At 36.0% G+C, this 17,208-nt stretch overlaps 1 protein-coding gene across 8 annotated transcripts in view; it reads left to right on the plus strand.

The window, feature by feature from the left end:
- LOC145284709 (zinc finger homeobox protein 4-like) overlaps positions 1-16,709 on the plus strand; it is a 424,371-nt gene extending 407,662 nt beyond the window's left edge. For 5 of the 8 annotated variants that reach the window (XM_080133614.1, XM_080133619.1, XM_080133615.1 and 2 more), the window contains 5 exons: positions 5,138-5,626; positions 6,215-12,328; positions 13,423-13,515; positions 14,573-14,734; positions 15,233-16,709. In XM_080133614.1, coding sequence (XP_079989740.1) covers positions 5,138-5,626; positions 6,215-12,328; positions 13,423-13,515; positions 14,573-14,734; positions 15,233-16,017 — 7,643 coding nt within the window. In that variant the 3' untranslated portion in view covers positions 16,018-16,709. Of the gene's footprint in view, positions 1-5,137; positions 5,627-6,214; positions 12,329-13,422; positions 13,516-14,572; positions 14,735-14,824; positions 14,911-15,232 lie in introns of all 8 variants that reach the window. The other 3 variants (XR_013868864.1, XR_013868865.1, XM_080133618.1) reach the window with 3 other exon arrangements.
- Positions 16,710-17,208: the final 499 nt, after the last annotated feature.

The raw sequence follows: 17,208 nt of genomic DNA on the forward strand, positions 1-17,208 counted from the left end.
GCTTAGCTTTTCTGCACGCTTGCTAATAGTTTCTCTGACTTTCAAGATTTTAATAATAAAAAAGGCAATTTTAAGTTTTAAATTGCTGCGATTTCCTTTATTCTTCATATTTTTTCCCTTTTTCTTTTCTCATCTCAACAATCTTAATTCTTTGGGGCTTTTCCTTCATGCAGCAATTTTCTAAGGCAAATTAATCAATTCCGTGAAATCTGAACTGGCAATTAAATCCACTCAAACACTGACTTGAGTCAGTGGACATTTTCTTGTCTGACAAAAGATTCTCTCATTGCACAGTCTCTGGAATATTTGCTGCCAAACAAAAGCGCCCATCTTCATGTCTGCTGTCATTTTTAGTCTCAAAAGAGTTCCATTTAAATAACCGCATGAGAATCCACAAAGAAAACCATGTTCAAATTTTATCATCTTGGTCTCTCTTCATGCTTTCAGAAAGTAAAAACATTATCCTATTAGAAATGAAAATACGGCTGTGAATTATTTCAAGGCAAATAATTATATCAAAAATATGTTTATTATTTTGTTAAACATATTTTTCAATTTATTTATTTTAATGATTTCCACTTTTCTGAATATTTATCAATATTTATTGTTTTCTTTTCTTGCGAATTTAAGGCTTAAAACATCATAATTATTTTATTTGTTAGTTTCTATCTAACTTTTTATTTTTATTGTTTTCATTTTAACTACCCTCGCCTCCACTCAATACTTCATTAAATGTAGTTTCATTGACATTTCTGACAATGATTTAGAAGTGTAGAGGACAATAAGAATAAAACTAATTTCCCCCATTTACCCCAAAAATAGCAAATGATGAAGGGATAGACAGGTGTGAACTGACTTCATCAAATGCTTCTTCTTAAAGCAGTTGATGACGAGCAACCAGTTGTGTTGAAAGTTGTTTCAGCTTTGCAAAAAGTACACAAACCATTCGCATTTAACCAGTTTAGACAAGACTAAAACAATCTATATTCATAGCAGGCATAATAACACTTCTTTCTATTTCATTATTATTGTCAAACAAAGTTGCTCCCTAAATGTTATGAAAGTTTTCTCGAATTTCAATTAGCATAAAATAATTCTAATCTGAAAATCTCATTTAAAATGAACAAGATTCTTCTTTACTATGCTAATCACTTTACTCATCAAACATTTTCTTTTCGTTATTATTTATTATATTTTATATTGTCTTCCATATTTTACCATCTGTCGCTATAGGAAACGCTGTTTAATAACATGAAGTCTGTTAATATTAATAGTCTCAAAAAAATAAAAAAATAAAATAAAAAATGGATGATGTGTGAGAAAAAAAAGATGGAAATATTGATTTAGATTTGATCTTTGACCTAAGACATCTAGTTCCAATCGGCAATGCAGTTAACAGCTTTTAAAATAGATAAGTTCAAGTTTCAGGTTCTATTTACATGGTGTTAGCTTGTTACTGAAAATGAAAATTAATCAAAATCATTTCCTCTGGCAATGAATATTTTTTAGAAAAAAATGTTTTGATATGTAAAAAATCTTACAAATAAATTTAGTATAAATTACATAAAGCTTAAGATATGATTCTAAATCTTGAGGGTGGGTCGCCATCTTGTATCCACCTCTTTTCAATAAACTAAAATATACTAATGAAAAGAATTTTCATTTAATCAGGAACATTTTTGCATAGAACTATTTAAATTGTTTAGCTGGTTGTGGTATTTCTATTTATGAAATAATTTTGAGGAGTTATTTTAAAAACTCGGTGTGAGATATTTCCATATTCCCTATTTTTACAAAGAATGTTGAATAATATGTTTTTCTAATTATCTCGTATATTACATTTTTTGACTGTTAAAAAATTAATATATTTCATAATTGCATGATATTCTATGTCTACTCATACTGATCGTTCATGTCTGCGTTTATTAGTCAACTTGGATTAAAGCAATGTTCATTGTTAGGCTCAGAGCCTCTTCTGTAATTAATCAATTTATATTGTTATATCTAAATTTGTTTAAAACAATGATTTGTCCAATTCTGGTGTTAGTTGAGTACTAACAATGGCTAAATTGTTAGATTCGTTAACTGCTTGTTAGATTCGCTAAAGGTCAGTTGTTATGATTAAATGATGAACTAAACATGTGACCCTTAAACATGTTCAATCAGACTGTGGAGGTCATTAATTGACTGATTTGGTGTCATTCATTTATGCCACTGCTGCCTTTGTGGCAGCAGTGGCAGTAGCAGCCACAGCTAATGCTTTCTGTGAGCTGCTTTGTCTCATCCCATCTTTTGTGTGTGTGTGTGCGTGTGTGTGCATACACTGGTATGAACCTGTAATTCGCTGATCTTCTCTTATTATTAAACTTTTATTCTTTTTTTTTTCTGTTTCCGACACTTTTTTCTATTAGAAATTAAATCAACATAGAAATAATAGTGCAACAATTAAAAAAAAATTGAAATAAATCCCTTGAAATACCCGGTGAAAAGATTTCATTTCTTTTTAATTAACTTTTCTGGGCTAATTTTTATCCAAAAATCTTGTCCTAATTAAAATTGTGTTCCTATTAAAAGAAATATCCATTAAACGTGCTGATATATTGTTTTAAGGATACACAAAAAGAACGATTTGATAAATCAAATGCTACAAGACAATGTGTCTAGTTACTTATATAGCATGTAAAATGTAAAACAGATAAATTATAAATGAAATCATTTTTACTTAATGGAGAAATGTTGAATGTCTGATAACACTTGTTCCTAGCATTGCTTATCTATTCTTTTCTAAATGAAGTTTTCCATATTTATTAAATTCTCCAAACCGTTCTTATGTTGCATATGTGAAAAGCGTATCTTCTATCTAGTTGGATACTAAATATTAAACCGATTTGGTAATTATTAAAGTGTTGTTATTGTTGTTGTTTTTAACGATTTCTTACATTTTATTTTTGCTTATCTACAGTAAGTTCACTTATACTTGCTTCTAGTTACTTATACTTAGCTACTTTATCTGCATCATGTCTATCTAGATTCCACAGGATCACCATACTTGTACTACTAGGACAGCAGTTCATCTGAATGATTGCAGAGTTCATATCTCTCTCTCTCTTTCTCTCTCTCTCTCTCTCTCTCTCTCTCTCAAGAGAAAAGATGTCTTTTCCAAAGTGAGGCACAGGCAAAGATTGGACTGGGGCTGCTGGATGGCAGATCAGGAACCTGGCCAGTCAGCCTGCAGGCTTAATAATGAATCGCTTGGTTCTTCTTTTAAAACCTCTGCAGTCTAAAAATGAAATGAGTTTTTTGACCAAACATGTACTGCTGCTGTTGGGGCGTCTGTACTTGTCTCTCACCCAACCTAGAGATTACCTAAAACATTTTTATCCCCCAATCTTTTTTTCTTTCTCAGAATTGCTGAAAACCATAACATATCTGCAGAAAATCTGATTTTATTTTGCTTAAAAAGATCTACTTAATCCGTATTATTTTCTCCTTCATCCCACCTTAAAAAACAAACTTTATCTTCCTTTCTATTTGATTTGGTCTCTTTTTCTTTTTCTTTCTTTGTTAAAGTATGAATCTCTGCAGTTCTAAGGTTTTTATTATATTGAATTCTTTTTTTAATATTATTTTTTAGCATAAAGATTTTTATATTTTGATATTAATTTCAAATAGAATTTCCCTTATCTTTTATAACCCACATCCACACCCTTTTTCTTTTTCATTGTTTCTCCCCCTCCCCCTTTTGTTTTGGCTCCTCCCTTTCCCCTTTTCTTCCAAAGATGACACTCCCCTCATCTCTATCTTCCTCTCCATTTTACTTCCTTGTATCAGCTAATTGGATGTTATTAATTAGTCTGTTAGGCAGGACTATTGATATAATTCCTGTTTATAGAGAAGACAATACTATCCTTGCTCTCTTCCTCCCCTCCTCCTCCTTCTCATACATGTAGTGTGTGTGTGCTTCTATACTTACGCACACATGTGCATGCACATATTATTTAATCTCTTTCCAGGAGAACATGCACATCTTTTTTGCTGTTCGCGTATCATGGTCTGGGATATTTGTCCTATTGTAAATCAAAAGCATAGAGCAAGATAAACAAAGTCAGAATTTTGTGGAGATTGAGATGTGAAAACATGGCATTTTATTCATTTTCACATGGAACTTTTATTTCTCTTTTTTTGTTATTCATATTCCATGAGTAAAACCAGGACTTGCATATGATTAATTCTTGTAATGGCTTATCATTAAGTATTTTTTAAGAATAAATTTCAAAGAAATATTGCAGGATTTGCTTGCCACTATTTTCAGAAATATCTTTCTACAGAACACTTAATAAATTATATTAGTATTGTAAATAGAACTCTCAAAGTCATTAGTTTAGAAGTTTGAATCTGACTACTTCAAAATTCAGGAAGCAAAATCAGAATTAGGCATTTGTTCCACCGATTTCACAACTATTTTTTTCTGTATCATTATTTTGTTATTCTTTAAATTTTCTTCATTCAAAAAAAAAAAAAAAATCCCCCAAAATGTTGAATTTACTTTGAAAACATTCTGATCTTTTATAAAATGAAAATGCTATAAATAATATAATATATAGTATAATAAGTACTATATAGTATAATATATAATACATATAAATTTGTTATTATTTCATAAAAATTTTGGTGTCAGCCAGGCATTCTAAAAATTTCCAGAGTTGGAGTTCACAGATTATAATTTGAAACTATCCGAAGGCCTTCACTTCAAACTTGACTGAACAACTTCAAAATAATTGTATTACCTGCAAATAATAAATATATATCATAAAATAACAAGTTTTACGATGAGTGATCTTTAATACTAGGAATGAATTAAGAATAAATGCTTGTTCTTTGTTAATTTGCTATAAATTATTTCTTCTGACAAATAGATCATATCCCTAGTCTCATCAGCGAAGTTAAATTTTGAATTGTGTCCAAATTTTATATGGCAAACAACATTTTGAAATGAGACATATTTTTCATGTGAAGATATGTTAGCTGATTATTTAATGTTTAGTCTTTATCGTTTATTATCTTGTGTAGACTTCATAGTGAAATAAGAAAGTTTCCTAAAATCTAACCCCCTAAATTTTTCTCTTTCTCTGTTCAGGAAATGGTGAAAATCAAGAACAAGTCCTTATGTGTCCCTACTGTAATTACACGAGTATAAGCGAGATGAGAATACAAAGCCATGTTCTTGCACAACATCCTACTCAAAAGTCTCCAATGCAGATACCTTCTTCCACATCTGTCTCAACACCAGTTCCAGCCTCTCCATCAGGTCCACCGTTGGAGGTGCGTTGCCCCCTATGTCAGGACGATTTCCGAGAGAAAGCACCTTTAGAGAAGCACCTGATTCAGGTACACAATGTTTCTCCTGAAGGTATGCACCGTCTGTTGACCATGGTTGACCAAGAATGGCTGAAAAACAAGTCTGGTGGCAACAGCAACAGCACAACTGCTAACAGCAACAGCACAACTGCCAACAGCAATGCTTCTGGGAATGCTTTGAAAGGTTCTCCTTCAAATGTGCCATCTTTAGAAGATTCAAGGGAAAATGACATGTTTGATGCTGAGGAAGAATGTCTGAATGAGGATGGTAAGAACATGATTTCTTCTGTATCTATTTTGTTTTTAATTTTTATTCCTGGCTCTATTTTTCTTTCTCAGCATTACTGAAAACCATAACGTATTCTGATTTTATTTCACTTAAAAGATCTACTTAATCTTCATTATTTCTTTCTTCATCCCACCTTGAAAAACAAAGTTCAGTTTAATTTCTTCTAGTCATTTTGATTTGGTCTTTGTTCTTTTGTCTTTCTGTATATTTTAAACTATAAATCTTTTATAAAGTTCTAAGTTTTAATGCTGTCGATTAGTTTTTATCATTAGTTACTTCTCATCACTACTCTTTGAGATTTACAAGTAAACATAATTAATGTGCAGTATAAGGTTATTTTGAATATGCAAAAACAATTGAGACTTAAGGATTTAAGTGTTAATTGGTTAAATTAACTTTCATCACTTTTGTTCACTGAAATGTTTTTAAATATGGAAATAAAAGCTTAACCTGATTTTATTTTAGAATTTCCAACTTTCTCTGAGTTTATTTTATTAATTTAAAAGCATATATATTTCATTCTTAAATTGTTTTTAGCTCAAAATTTTTCTTTTTTTTTTCTTTCAGCTATTGATACAGCTACAATGAGTGAAAAAGAAGTGGAAGATCAATTCCGATGTCAAACTTGCACACAAAACTTCAACAACATAGACGCCCTGTATGCACACCAGAATGATTTAGGTCATCTTGAGCTCAAACAGACTCCCCGTGGTCCTGGTTATCTATGCTGGAAGAAAGGCTGCAACCAGTATTTTAAAACGGGACACTCGCTCCAAGTTCATTTCCGGGAAATCCATACCAAGAGGCAACAAATTTCTATATCTGAACGTCATGTTTATAAATATAGATGCAATCAGTGCAGCCTTGCTTTTAAGACAATCGAAAAACTACAGCAACACTCTCATTATCATCTGATTCGGGAGGCAACACGATGTAGTATTTGTGGGCGCAGCTTCCGATCAACCCTGGCCCTTCAGAAGCATATTGAGATGGCTCATTTGGATGGTACAGACACGTCTGCAGTGGAGGCTGAGCTGATGAATGCACAGAGTCCTGGATGGAACAACAGCACCCCCAGCATTGTCACAAAATCAGATAAAATGAATAGTGATATTGCATCCCCTCATCCAAATTCTACTGGTATGAATATTTCTGCGGTTTGTAAAAGCCCATCTGTTGAATGTAAGGCATCAACTTCGACCTCTGAAACTTCTGGATCTCTGCTTACCAACACATTGATAAAGACGGAACCATTGGAACAAAGTGAAGGTGACAAGATAATGGGCACCTTTGAAAACAGCATGGAGTCCAGCAGCACTTTTATGAATGGGGATAGCAAGCTTGATTCCTCAGATAATTTGTTGCTGGATGAATCTGCTGCATGCGAGGCTGATGAGGGCAGCTTGGACAGTGTGTCCAGTTCATATAAAGAACAACAGTTCATGGAAGATTATATCAATAGTCAGGCAATTGCTGAAGGAAACTATGATGACCCACAGCGCAAGTTTAAATGTCATCGTTGTAAGGTAGCGTTCACAAAACAAAGTTACTTGACTGCCCATAATAAGACCCTACAGCACCGAAAAGGAGACAAACTGAGTTATCCTATGGAGAAATATCTGGATCCTAATCGTCCTTATAAGTGTGATGTATGCAAAGAGTCCTTCACGCAAAAGAATATTCTATTAGTGCATTATAACTCCGTATCTCATCTTCATAAACTGAAGCAGACACAGCAATTGTGCAGCCTACCTCTGCCCGTTCTCCCCACATCAAATACACTAACAATGTCCTCCACACCTTGTTCCACCTCCTCTACTTCGGCCTCTATGGTCACTGCTGCTGCCGCCGCTGCTGCTGCTACCCCCTGTCCATCATCTTTAGGTATTAACGATTCAGAGAAAAAACCTTACCGCTGTAATCTGTGCAAAGTTGCTTACAGCCAGGGTTCTACTTTAGATATACATATCCGTTCCGTTTTGCACCAAGCAAGGGCCTCTAAACTGCCGGAGTTTGCCATGTCCGGACAACTTGACCTCTCTCTACCCCTCATTGAGCAGCCAGAAGTGCCAAAGTCCCAGAACCATATGCCGCTGCAGCAGTCAGCCCCTTCTTTTCCTTCATTACCTCATCAACAAACACATGTCATTCATCCAGGACCTCAGCAATTTCCCATAAAAATTCCTTCACCTTCTTCTCATGCTAAGCAGACGCCCCTCCCAGAGATCCTTCATAAGAAGCAATCGGCTCTGCCAACCCTTAACAACTCTCTTCCTCAGCCTCCTCCACCACTGCTCTTCTCTCACCTCGGCAATCCTATGCCAGGAATTCCCAACATGCTACCTGTTTCATCCTTATCTACAATGACCTCATCAACTCCTCAGCCAGAATTTTCTATTGCGTCTTCAGCTTCTGATGCATTGACTACTTATACAGTTTCTTCCAGTGGACAACCTGCTGCAGTCTTTAGTGTTGCTGATTTTGGTATCAACGCTTCACCACATGATGACATGCCAATGAAGCTCCCAGAGAATAACTCCTCTTCTAACTGTGAACCTCCAACAATGTCAAGCCTGAACATTGGCATCCACACTTGCTTCAACTGCAACTCTGTTTTCAGTAATCAGGAGACCCTTTTGCAACACCAGCAGAACTTTGGTTGCTTACAATCTGGAACAACCAGTCCAGTTCCCCAGTCCTCTCAAAATTTCTTTAGATCACGGAATTACATTGCTCGGTTTAAGCAGCATGTTCACAGAAACTTGTTGGAGAATATTGGCTTTGAATGTGTGATGCAGTTTAATGAGTTTAACCAGCCCTCTGCTGTAAAAAAAGAGAACTCTGCTGAGAACAACAAGAAAATGGAGGAAGGAGATGAAGAAGAAGCAGCATCTTCATCTCAACAGCAGCTGCAGGAACAGTCAGAGAAGGAAAATCCTCCTCTTCCAGAAAAGCCTCAAATAGAAGTGTCCAAAACAGATCTCCCAGAGATTAACAAAAGTGTATGCAATTTTTGCAGTAAGGAATTTTCCAGTGTCTGGGTGCTGAAGGCTCATCAGGAAGAAATTCACAGAATAATGGTTCCTATTGAAGCTGTGGAGGAATTTGGATCCAAATTTAGAAGTAGCTATGAAAAAAGGCAACTGAAGGATCCAGAACCTCAGATGACACCTACTGCAGCTCAACCTATTCCTCCTCCACCGCCGCCACCGCCGCCTCCTCCTCCTTCTATACCTCCCCATATACCTCCCACCTCTCATCATGGTTCGTCTTCCCAGTGTGCACCAGTATCTCTCCCCATGTCACTACCAACGTCATCATCATCATCACAATCCTCATCATCACAAGTAAGTGAGAAGGTTCTGCCAGGGCAAGACATGAACTTGCACCAGAACCCACTAGACTTTTCCCAGATGATGCCAGTGTTCAATATGATGCACATGCCCGTACCCATGAACATGAATATGAATCTGGCCATGGGGATGCATCCACCCCTCATGCCCATGATGATGCCACCTGCCCTTGATAGTGGCTTCATGCCCCCTATGACCATGATTGACCCTAATTTTCTTGCGGCTCAGCAACAGGCGCAGCATGCCCAAAACCAGAAGCGAGCTCGGACGCGTATTAATGATGAGCAATTGAAGATATTGCGTGCTAACTTTGACATTAACAACTCCCCGAGTGAGGAGCAGATTGTGCAGATGTCTGAACAATCAGGACTGCCTCAAAAAGTGATCAAACATTGGTTTAGAAACACTCTCTTCAAAGAGCGTCAGCGGAACAAAGATTCCCCTTACAACTTTAGTAACCCACCACAAACAACAATCAATCTTGAGGAATATGAAAAAACTGGACGGATTCCATCTCCGAATGAGCAGGACTTGGAGACTGAGTACAAAGAAGAGTTAAAAACTCGATATGATGACCACTTAGATGACTGTGATCTTCAGAGTCGAATGGATCATGTTAATAATGACACCGACTTTCCTTGTACTGTCACTTCTGTACCCATGACTTTTCCCCCAACTATGCCCATCCCCTCACCCATAATCAACCACCTGCCACAGACAATTCCCAATCACATCACTTCCACACCTGTTGGTCACCGTCATATTCCAATGGAATTCCATGAAAAGAATGATTACTTTGGAAATAACAGCAATAACAGTAACAGTAGTGGTAGCAATAACTCTCAGGGCGGGTCTGGTAAAAGAGCAAACCGTACACGGTTCACAGATTATCAGATTAAAGTGCTGCAAGAGTACTTTGAACAAAATGCCTATCCAAAAGATGATGATCTGGATCACTTGTCAAAACTGCTGAATCTTAGTCCACGAGTGATTGTTGTGTGGTTTCAGAATGCTCGTCAAAAAGCTCGCAAGATCTATGAGAACCAGTCTCCGTCTGACCTGAAAGATGATGGTTCTGGTAGCTTCAATCGCTCAGGTCCTAACTACCAATATCAGTGCAAGAAGTGCCATTCTATATTCCCCCGCTATTATGACTTGATGAAGCATCAAAAGCGCCAGAATTGCCATGAGGGAGATAAGACAGGCACGTCGAATACAATTGATGAAGATAGCAACTCTACTGTGATGTCACATGACGAGACTGCCCTTTCGGAGTCGAGTGAAATCCACGCAGCAGATTTGCCCAAACCTCTTTCGACAATTGCCAACAGCAATTGCAATTCCCTCAAAGACGTTACAGCCACCTCAACTGTCATGGCCATTGTACCAAGCAGTGTAGTTACAACAACCACTTCCACCCCTGTTGCTATAAGCAGTAGCACATCTTCTGTGCTGAGCACACCTTCAACACCAACACCCACAACGCCCATATTGTGTGCTGGTATCAGCAATAGTTTGCCTATGTCTCTTACCAGCAGTTCTTCAACGAGTAGCAGCAGTGGCAGCATCAAGACGGAGATTCACAAGTGTGAAAAATGTAATTTAATGTTCCCCAAATATGAGCAGTGGCAGGAGCACCAGAAAGTTCATTCTTTAAATCCAAATCTGTTTGCTAACTTCCCTAACGATAATGCATTTGGCCTCTTGCAAAATATTGCCCCAACGCCACCACAACAGCAACCACAGCAACCACCAGCACATTTACAGAACGTGCTGCATGATAAAGTATTGATGCCAATAAAACGTAAAGCTGATGAAGAGGAAGAAGAGAGAGATCAGCCGAGAGACAAGCGACTGAGAACAACTATTTTGCCTGAGCAGTTGGATTATCTGTACCAAAAGTACCAGATTGATTGCAACCCCAGTCGGAAACAGTTGGAGACCATTGCATCTGAGGTGGGGTTGAAGAAACGAGTTGTGCAAGTATGGTTTCAAAATACAAGAGCACGCGAACGTAAAGGACAGTACCGCGCTCACCAGCAACTTATTCACAAACGTTGCCCTTTCTGTCGTGCTCTGTTCCGCGCAAAATCTGCCCTTGAATCCCATCTGGCCACCAAACACCCTGAGGAAATGGCAAAAGGTGAGATTAACATTGATAACATTCCCGATGCAACGGTTGACTCGACGCCTCCACCTCCGCCCCCGCCCCCACCCCCACCTGTCTCCCAAGCGTCATCGTCTTCATCTCTGACAGGTAACCCAGACCTGAGCAAATTGCTTTCTCCAACCAATATGCAACCGTTTCTGCCTTTCATGCCACAAGGTAACATGGGGATGGGTTTCACCGGCCTCTCTGACCCTCTGCAGACGTCGATGAGACAGTTTTGTGAAGCTTCGTTTAAGAAGTTCATCAGTGAACTAAGTGCTGCCAGCCATGGGCAACGTCCACAGCAAGCAAGTGTTGAACCCATACAAAATAAGGGAGCAGCTAGTGAGCCTGAGAAAAAACCTGCTCGTGTTGTAGAAAACAAGAATTCTGAGGATAATGATGCTCCCCTTGATTTAAGCAAACCAATTCGAGTGAATACTGACTGTGAAAAAACCTCATCGGATGGTCCATCTACTGATGTCAGTGAGAGAAGCATGGACGGATACTTACGCAGACATAGCCTTGATGATTCCATATCTGAAACACATTCCGAAAGCCATGAAATTGAAGGCTGTGAAGATTCGAGTGGAATGATGGATAACTGTCCATCATCGCCAACGAATGCCACTTCTTCTTCATCCTCATCATCCCATCCACATGGCAAGCGTTATCGTACGCAGATGAGCAGCATGCAGGTCAGAGTGATGAAGACTTTGTTTGCTGACTACAAGACTCCTACAATGGCGGAGTGTGAGATGCTGGGTAGAGAAATTGGACTCCCCAAACGTGTTGTTCAAGTCTGGTTCCAAAATGCTCGTGCCAAGGAGAAGAAAAATAAGTTGGCCTATTCCAAAACTTTTGGTACAGATGTTGACTTCTCAAAGCCGCCTGAAGAATGCACTTTGTGCAACTTCAAGTACTCTCACAAATACACTGTACAGGATCACATCTTCACCAAGAAACATATAGATAACGTGCGTCAGTTTATCCAATCACAGTCAAATGCAGAACGGGAGCTTGCCGATCCATCTGGAATGACTAAAGTTTTGCAACAGCAGCGAGAAATTGAGCGAATGCGCAAAGCTTGGGACGAAGCTTCCGTTGCTAGCTCCCCTCATCTTGCTCAGTTACAAGCAATGAGGTTGAATGCACTTGGATTACAGGGAACATCAAGTGGTAAGTATCAATGCATTTGTTTGGAATTTGTTTTGATTTTTACTTTACATTACATAGCTGGTAAAGAACATGTTTTGATAATGATGCTTGATGCAATTAATTTAAATTCTTCACTATTAGTTCTTAAAACATGGGTTTAAAATCTATAATTCTAATACATATTTACAAGAAGGAATAATAATCATGATTTACTTTTAACTTTTTGATATGTATGATACCCCCTCATTTATGTTCATTAGAAAACTTTCAATCTAAAATCTATATTCTTTATTGCTGTTATCTTGTTTCCAAAAATCTACTTACATTAAGTAATTATGGTCTCTTTAGTAGTCTTAAATTATGACAATCATATATGTTGAATTTCTGTACAGAATTCAGAAGAAAAATGTTTGATTATTTGAAACTATTCTATACACTTATCTTTTGTTTTTGTGTAATATAATAAAAGTGTAATAATAAAAAAGCATGCAACATAATAGAAATAAATATAAAATTAATAAAATTTGTTACTTAAGCAAATGAAGTGTTATTGTGTCATTTGTTATCCAAATTTGAACCAAACTACATTATTTAGACTTTTGAGTCATACATATTTGTCTGCAAAATGTTCTCTGGGCTCTAATGATGCAAGTCTAAATTTAGGACAGCAATAAATTGGATAATGATGTTTCTTTTATTATGTATCTGTGAAATTGAGAAAATCGCTTGAAAAGTGGCTTAGAAATCCGGCTTTATGACAGATCTGTTTCTTTCAACAACATTTGTTTGAATATGTAAATGTATGCTAAATCCTTATATATATATATATATATATATATATATATTACTATGCTTTTGCAATTAGATAAGAGAATGAAAACCAGGACAAATTATCATTTGTATTTCAAAAGAATCAACAACTGCATCTATAGCTTCATTAAATTAATCCAGTTGAGTTTTAAAATAGAAATTATAATAACTTTAAACTATTTTAAATGTTAGATAATCAGTTTTAATATCAATCTTGTATTATTTAAACAAGAAACAAACTTACATAAATACACCTGCTAGTTGAGCATAAATTTATTGGTCCTTTCCAATCTTTCTTTTTATAGCTTTCAATACTCCTTTCAATGCCAGCTCTTTTTTCCCAGATGTTAAAAAAGAAGCCCTGAAAGCTGAGGGAGAAAAAAAGGAAAAAGAGGAAAGTGAGTAAAATAAACTTTTTTTTATGTTTTCTTTTGAAGATTCACAATTCTTTATGTTCTTTTACTTGTCGTACCTCAACGCAAACTAATATATAACCCCACCTAAAAAAGAAAGCTATTTATCTATTTCTTATACAATATCTGATGCACTCATTTCATACTATGAAATATTCGCACATTGTTTAATGAATTACTGGCACTTTCAAGGCATAGAATTTATCCCCTCCCTCACTTCTAAATATTGCAATATGTGTTGCTGCCATAACAAGATGTGTTATAACTTTTTAATTAAAAACTGTTGTTAGCAATGATTGTGTCTAGCTGCTGCTGTTTTATCTATTGATTCTTTTGATTAAACACAATTTCATTGCATCTTCACTGCACTAAGTTCTACATTACCAATTTTGCTGTCTAATGAGGTAGAATCTTGTTTAATGTGCCGAACATTTGTTTAATTAATGGCTGACATCATGCATTGATGACTCCCAGGTGGTGTACTATCTTTCAACTTTGAGATTATGATCCAACCCATAATTTGTCAATCTCTCTTTTCTTTGCTAATTTTCACTCAATTAAAATATCAAGAAAATAGGATGCTTTTCTATAATGATATTTTACTGCACCATCTCTAATTTTTTCATTATCACTTTGTCATGAAAACTGCACCCTCATTCAAATCATTTCAGATTACATCTGCACATTACTCCTCTCATCTAAACAACACCTGCTATTACTGCATTTGTACAATTTGAATGGTAAAAAAGTTACATATTCAGACTTTTAACATTTGGTAGTCTTTGCTTATTTTTATACTTACTGCAGAAATCAATTTTATAGTTCAGAAGTGCATATTATTTCTTCAATAATCTCATTAAAAATAATCAGATTTATTGTTTAATATGAACAAATATCTTATTAATTATTTCTGCTGATCTATTCTTACCATTTTTTTAAAAACTAGTTGTTAATTGAAAATAACAATAGAATAATTTCTCTAATGGATATTATTTCGTTTACTGTTGAAGTATTCTGATTGACTCTCCTTGCCTCATTTCAGCCCAGAGTCGACGAGACGCTGCCAACTTCCTTTCTCCACAATTGATGTCTCCTTTCACTGGGTTAGGATTTGAGCCAAGCTTAATTCCAAATCTTTACACTGGATTTCCAAATTTTTTCTCCGGAGTCAATCTCCCTCTTTTCCAGTTTGGTTTAATGCCTGGTAAGCATTTGTCTTAATGTTTTCTCTTCTACATTGTGACAACGATTTATCATGATGTAATCATCAGTCTATATCTTTCCTGGTTTTCAGATGAGAAGTTAAAATGAGGCAATCGAACAGCAATTATCACTTCTTTGCTCGGGATTATTTAACAGTGGAAACTGCAGAATTACTTTGTAAGCCAACAACCACCACTGATGGTTTTTCTGATTTGTTTAAAAGTTCTGCCTTAGATGTTTGTTGTAATCCTTCATAAGACAATAGAAACTGTCAAATGTAAAATTAAATCTTATCAAGCAGAATAATGCTTTTCTCTGCCAAAATATATTCAACCATTAACAAGTTTCCAGCCAATTTATATGACTTTTCAAGTCATTATTTGAAAATGTTTTAATAAATAAACAAATATCATCCTTAAATATGTACAAAATAATATGCATGCATCGAAACCAATGTTTACTTGTAATTTTCTAATAAATTCATTTTATTTTTTTCCAGGAATGGAGCAGCTGCTTGCATATGATCCAGTGACATTTGGTACTCCTTTATCTTTGTTGCAAATTCCTGAGCAAGCGAGGCGTCATGTCAGTGCCAAACTCTTAGAACCGTCTTCAGTTGTTGCACAGTATACGCAAGACTGCAAAACTCTAGCAGATCTTAAATCTGCACTTTCCGACACAGACTTAAAATGTTTGCAAGAAAGCACCGTGGATGTTGGCTATATATGTAAGAAATGCCATATTGTTTATCCAGGCAAAGATGGTTGTGAGAATCATCAAAATTTGATATGCTTTCCTGGTGGGAAAGCGTCTGATGGCATTAAACCCATCTTAAAATTAGAACAAATTCAGTATGAATGTGTTGTATGTCAAGAGAAATTTTCAACATCACAAGAAGTCATTCTCCATTGTAGCCTTGAGTTGCATAAGAACAAGTGTATACGACATTTATCTAAAAGTGAATGGCGGTTGACACCTTCATTAACCCCAGCCCCATCAGAAAATAGTACAAAAGAACCAAAATTGCCCAGTGTTTCTTCATCAACCGCCCTGACCAAAAAACAGAGCCCAGGAAGTGACAAGATTCCAGCAATCTCTTCAGACTCTATGCTCTCTTCTGCTGTTACAACCACCACTACCACTACTGCTACTGCTACCATCCCAACTACCCCTGCTGCTGCCACTCCCACACCCATCACCACCACCCCACTTCTTCCTGCTGGAATGAGTTTGCTTGACCAAGCTGAAAGGCCAAGCGAGCCAAAAAAGACCAAAATGGAATGAAAAACAAAAAAACGAAAAAATGCAGTATTTGTCTTCAGTTGATATTCTGGTTGTTCCAAAGTTTCCATGTACATTTCACCACAGATCGTTTCATCTTGCACAATTTTGTGATGCTTTACCAATTTTTTTAAAATTTTATTTTTATTATTTTATAAAGATTTTTCTTCCCCTCCTCATTTTTTTTTTTTTTGACGATACTGACTAGCCATTGGAGGGCAACTGTAATATACACAAAGGCAGTTTCGTTAACATCACATCATATTCTCATCAGCTCAGACGCTCAAGCAAATTCATTTGAACATCCATTTTTTTTTGTGTCAAAGAACCAGTATTATAATGATTGACTCTAGACTCGCAACAAATTTTCTCGTACCCTTCCAAATATTGCAGCTGGAAAACTGGGAATCGTCGTCTGGCATGCACACAGCGCCTTCCAGTTGTTGGTTTCCGAGATCATCTACCCTGGCCCTGATTTTGTGGAATTAATGTTATGGCTTTCATCAGTTTTGTACAGTTCTTTGTTTATCGCTTATGCAAGGGAACAAACTTTCTTTTATCCACTGTTAGACTGTCGTCTCTGTATAGAGGGTATAGCATCCATACGGACTTGTCGTCCTGTCAACAAGTGCGTATGCAGTTGATAACAATAAACCATATTCCAATCACTAGTTGGAAAACTTTTGCTGCCTGTAGAGACTGTTTTGCAATTCAAGTTGTTAATTTTGACCAATATGATTTAATGAATCCTCTGGTAAAAAGAAAAGACTGGTTTATTTATATATATATAAGTAGATACATACATACATACATATATATATATATATATATATATATATATATATATATATATATATATATAATGTGGTTGTGTGTGCATATATGTATATAAATAAACAATTTGTATATATCTATGTATATATGTATGTGTGGATATGACTATGTATGAAGTATAACTGATTTTGTGGGGCAGGGGATGTGTATGATAGTGCGTGTATGTACACATCAATGTAAGGGTGTATATCTGTTAATATATATGTACATACACGCTTGCATATATATTTCTCTAGTGTATGAGTGTACGTGTATGATATGTTTATGTACAACCTTGTGTGCATGTATGCATATATATTATACATACCTGTTTGTGAGCGTGTGTATACATATGTGCTGCATTTTATGCTATCTACAAAC

The sequence above is a fragment of the Euprymna scolopes genome, chromosome 9 (genome assembly GCF_053919585.1).
Source record: "Euprymna scolopes isolate OS-2025 chromosome 9, ASM5391958v1, whole genome shotgun sequence".
Taxonomy (NCBI): Eukaryota; Metazoa; Mollusca; class Cephalopoda; order Sepiida; family Sepiolidae; genus Euprymna; species Euprymna scolopes.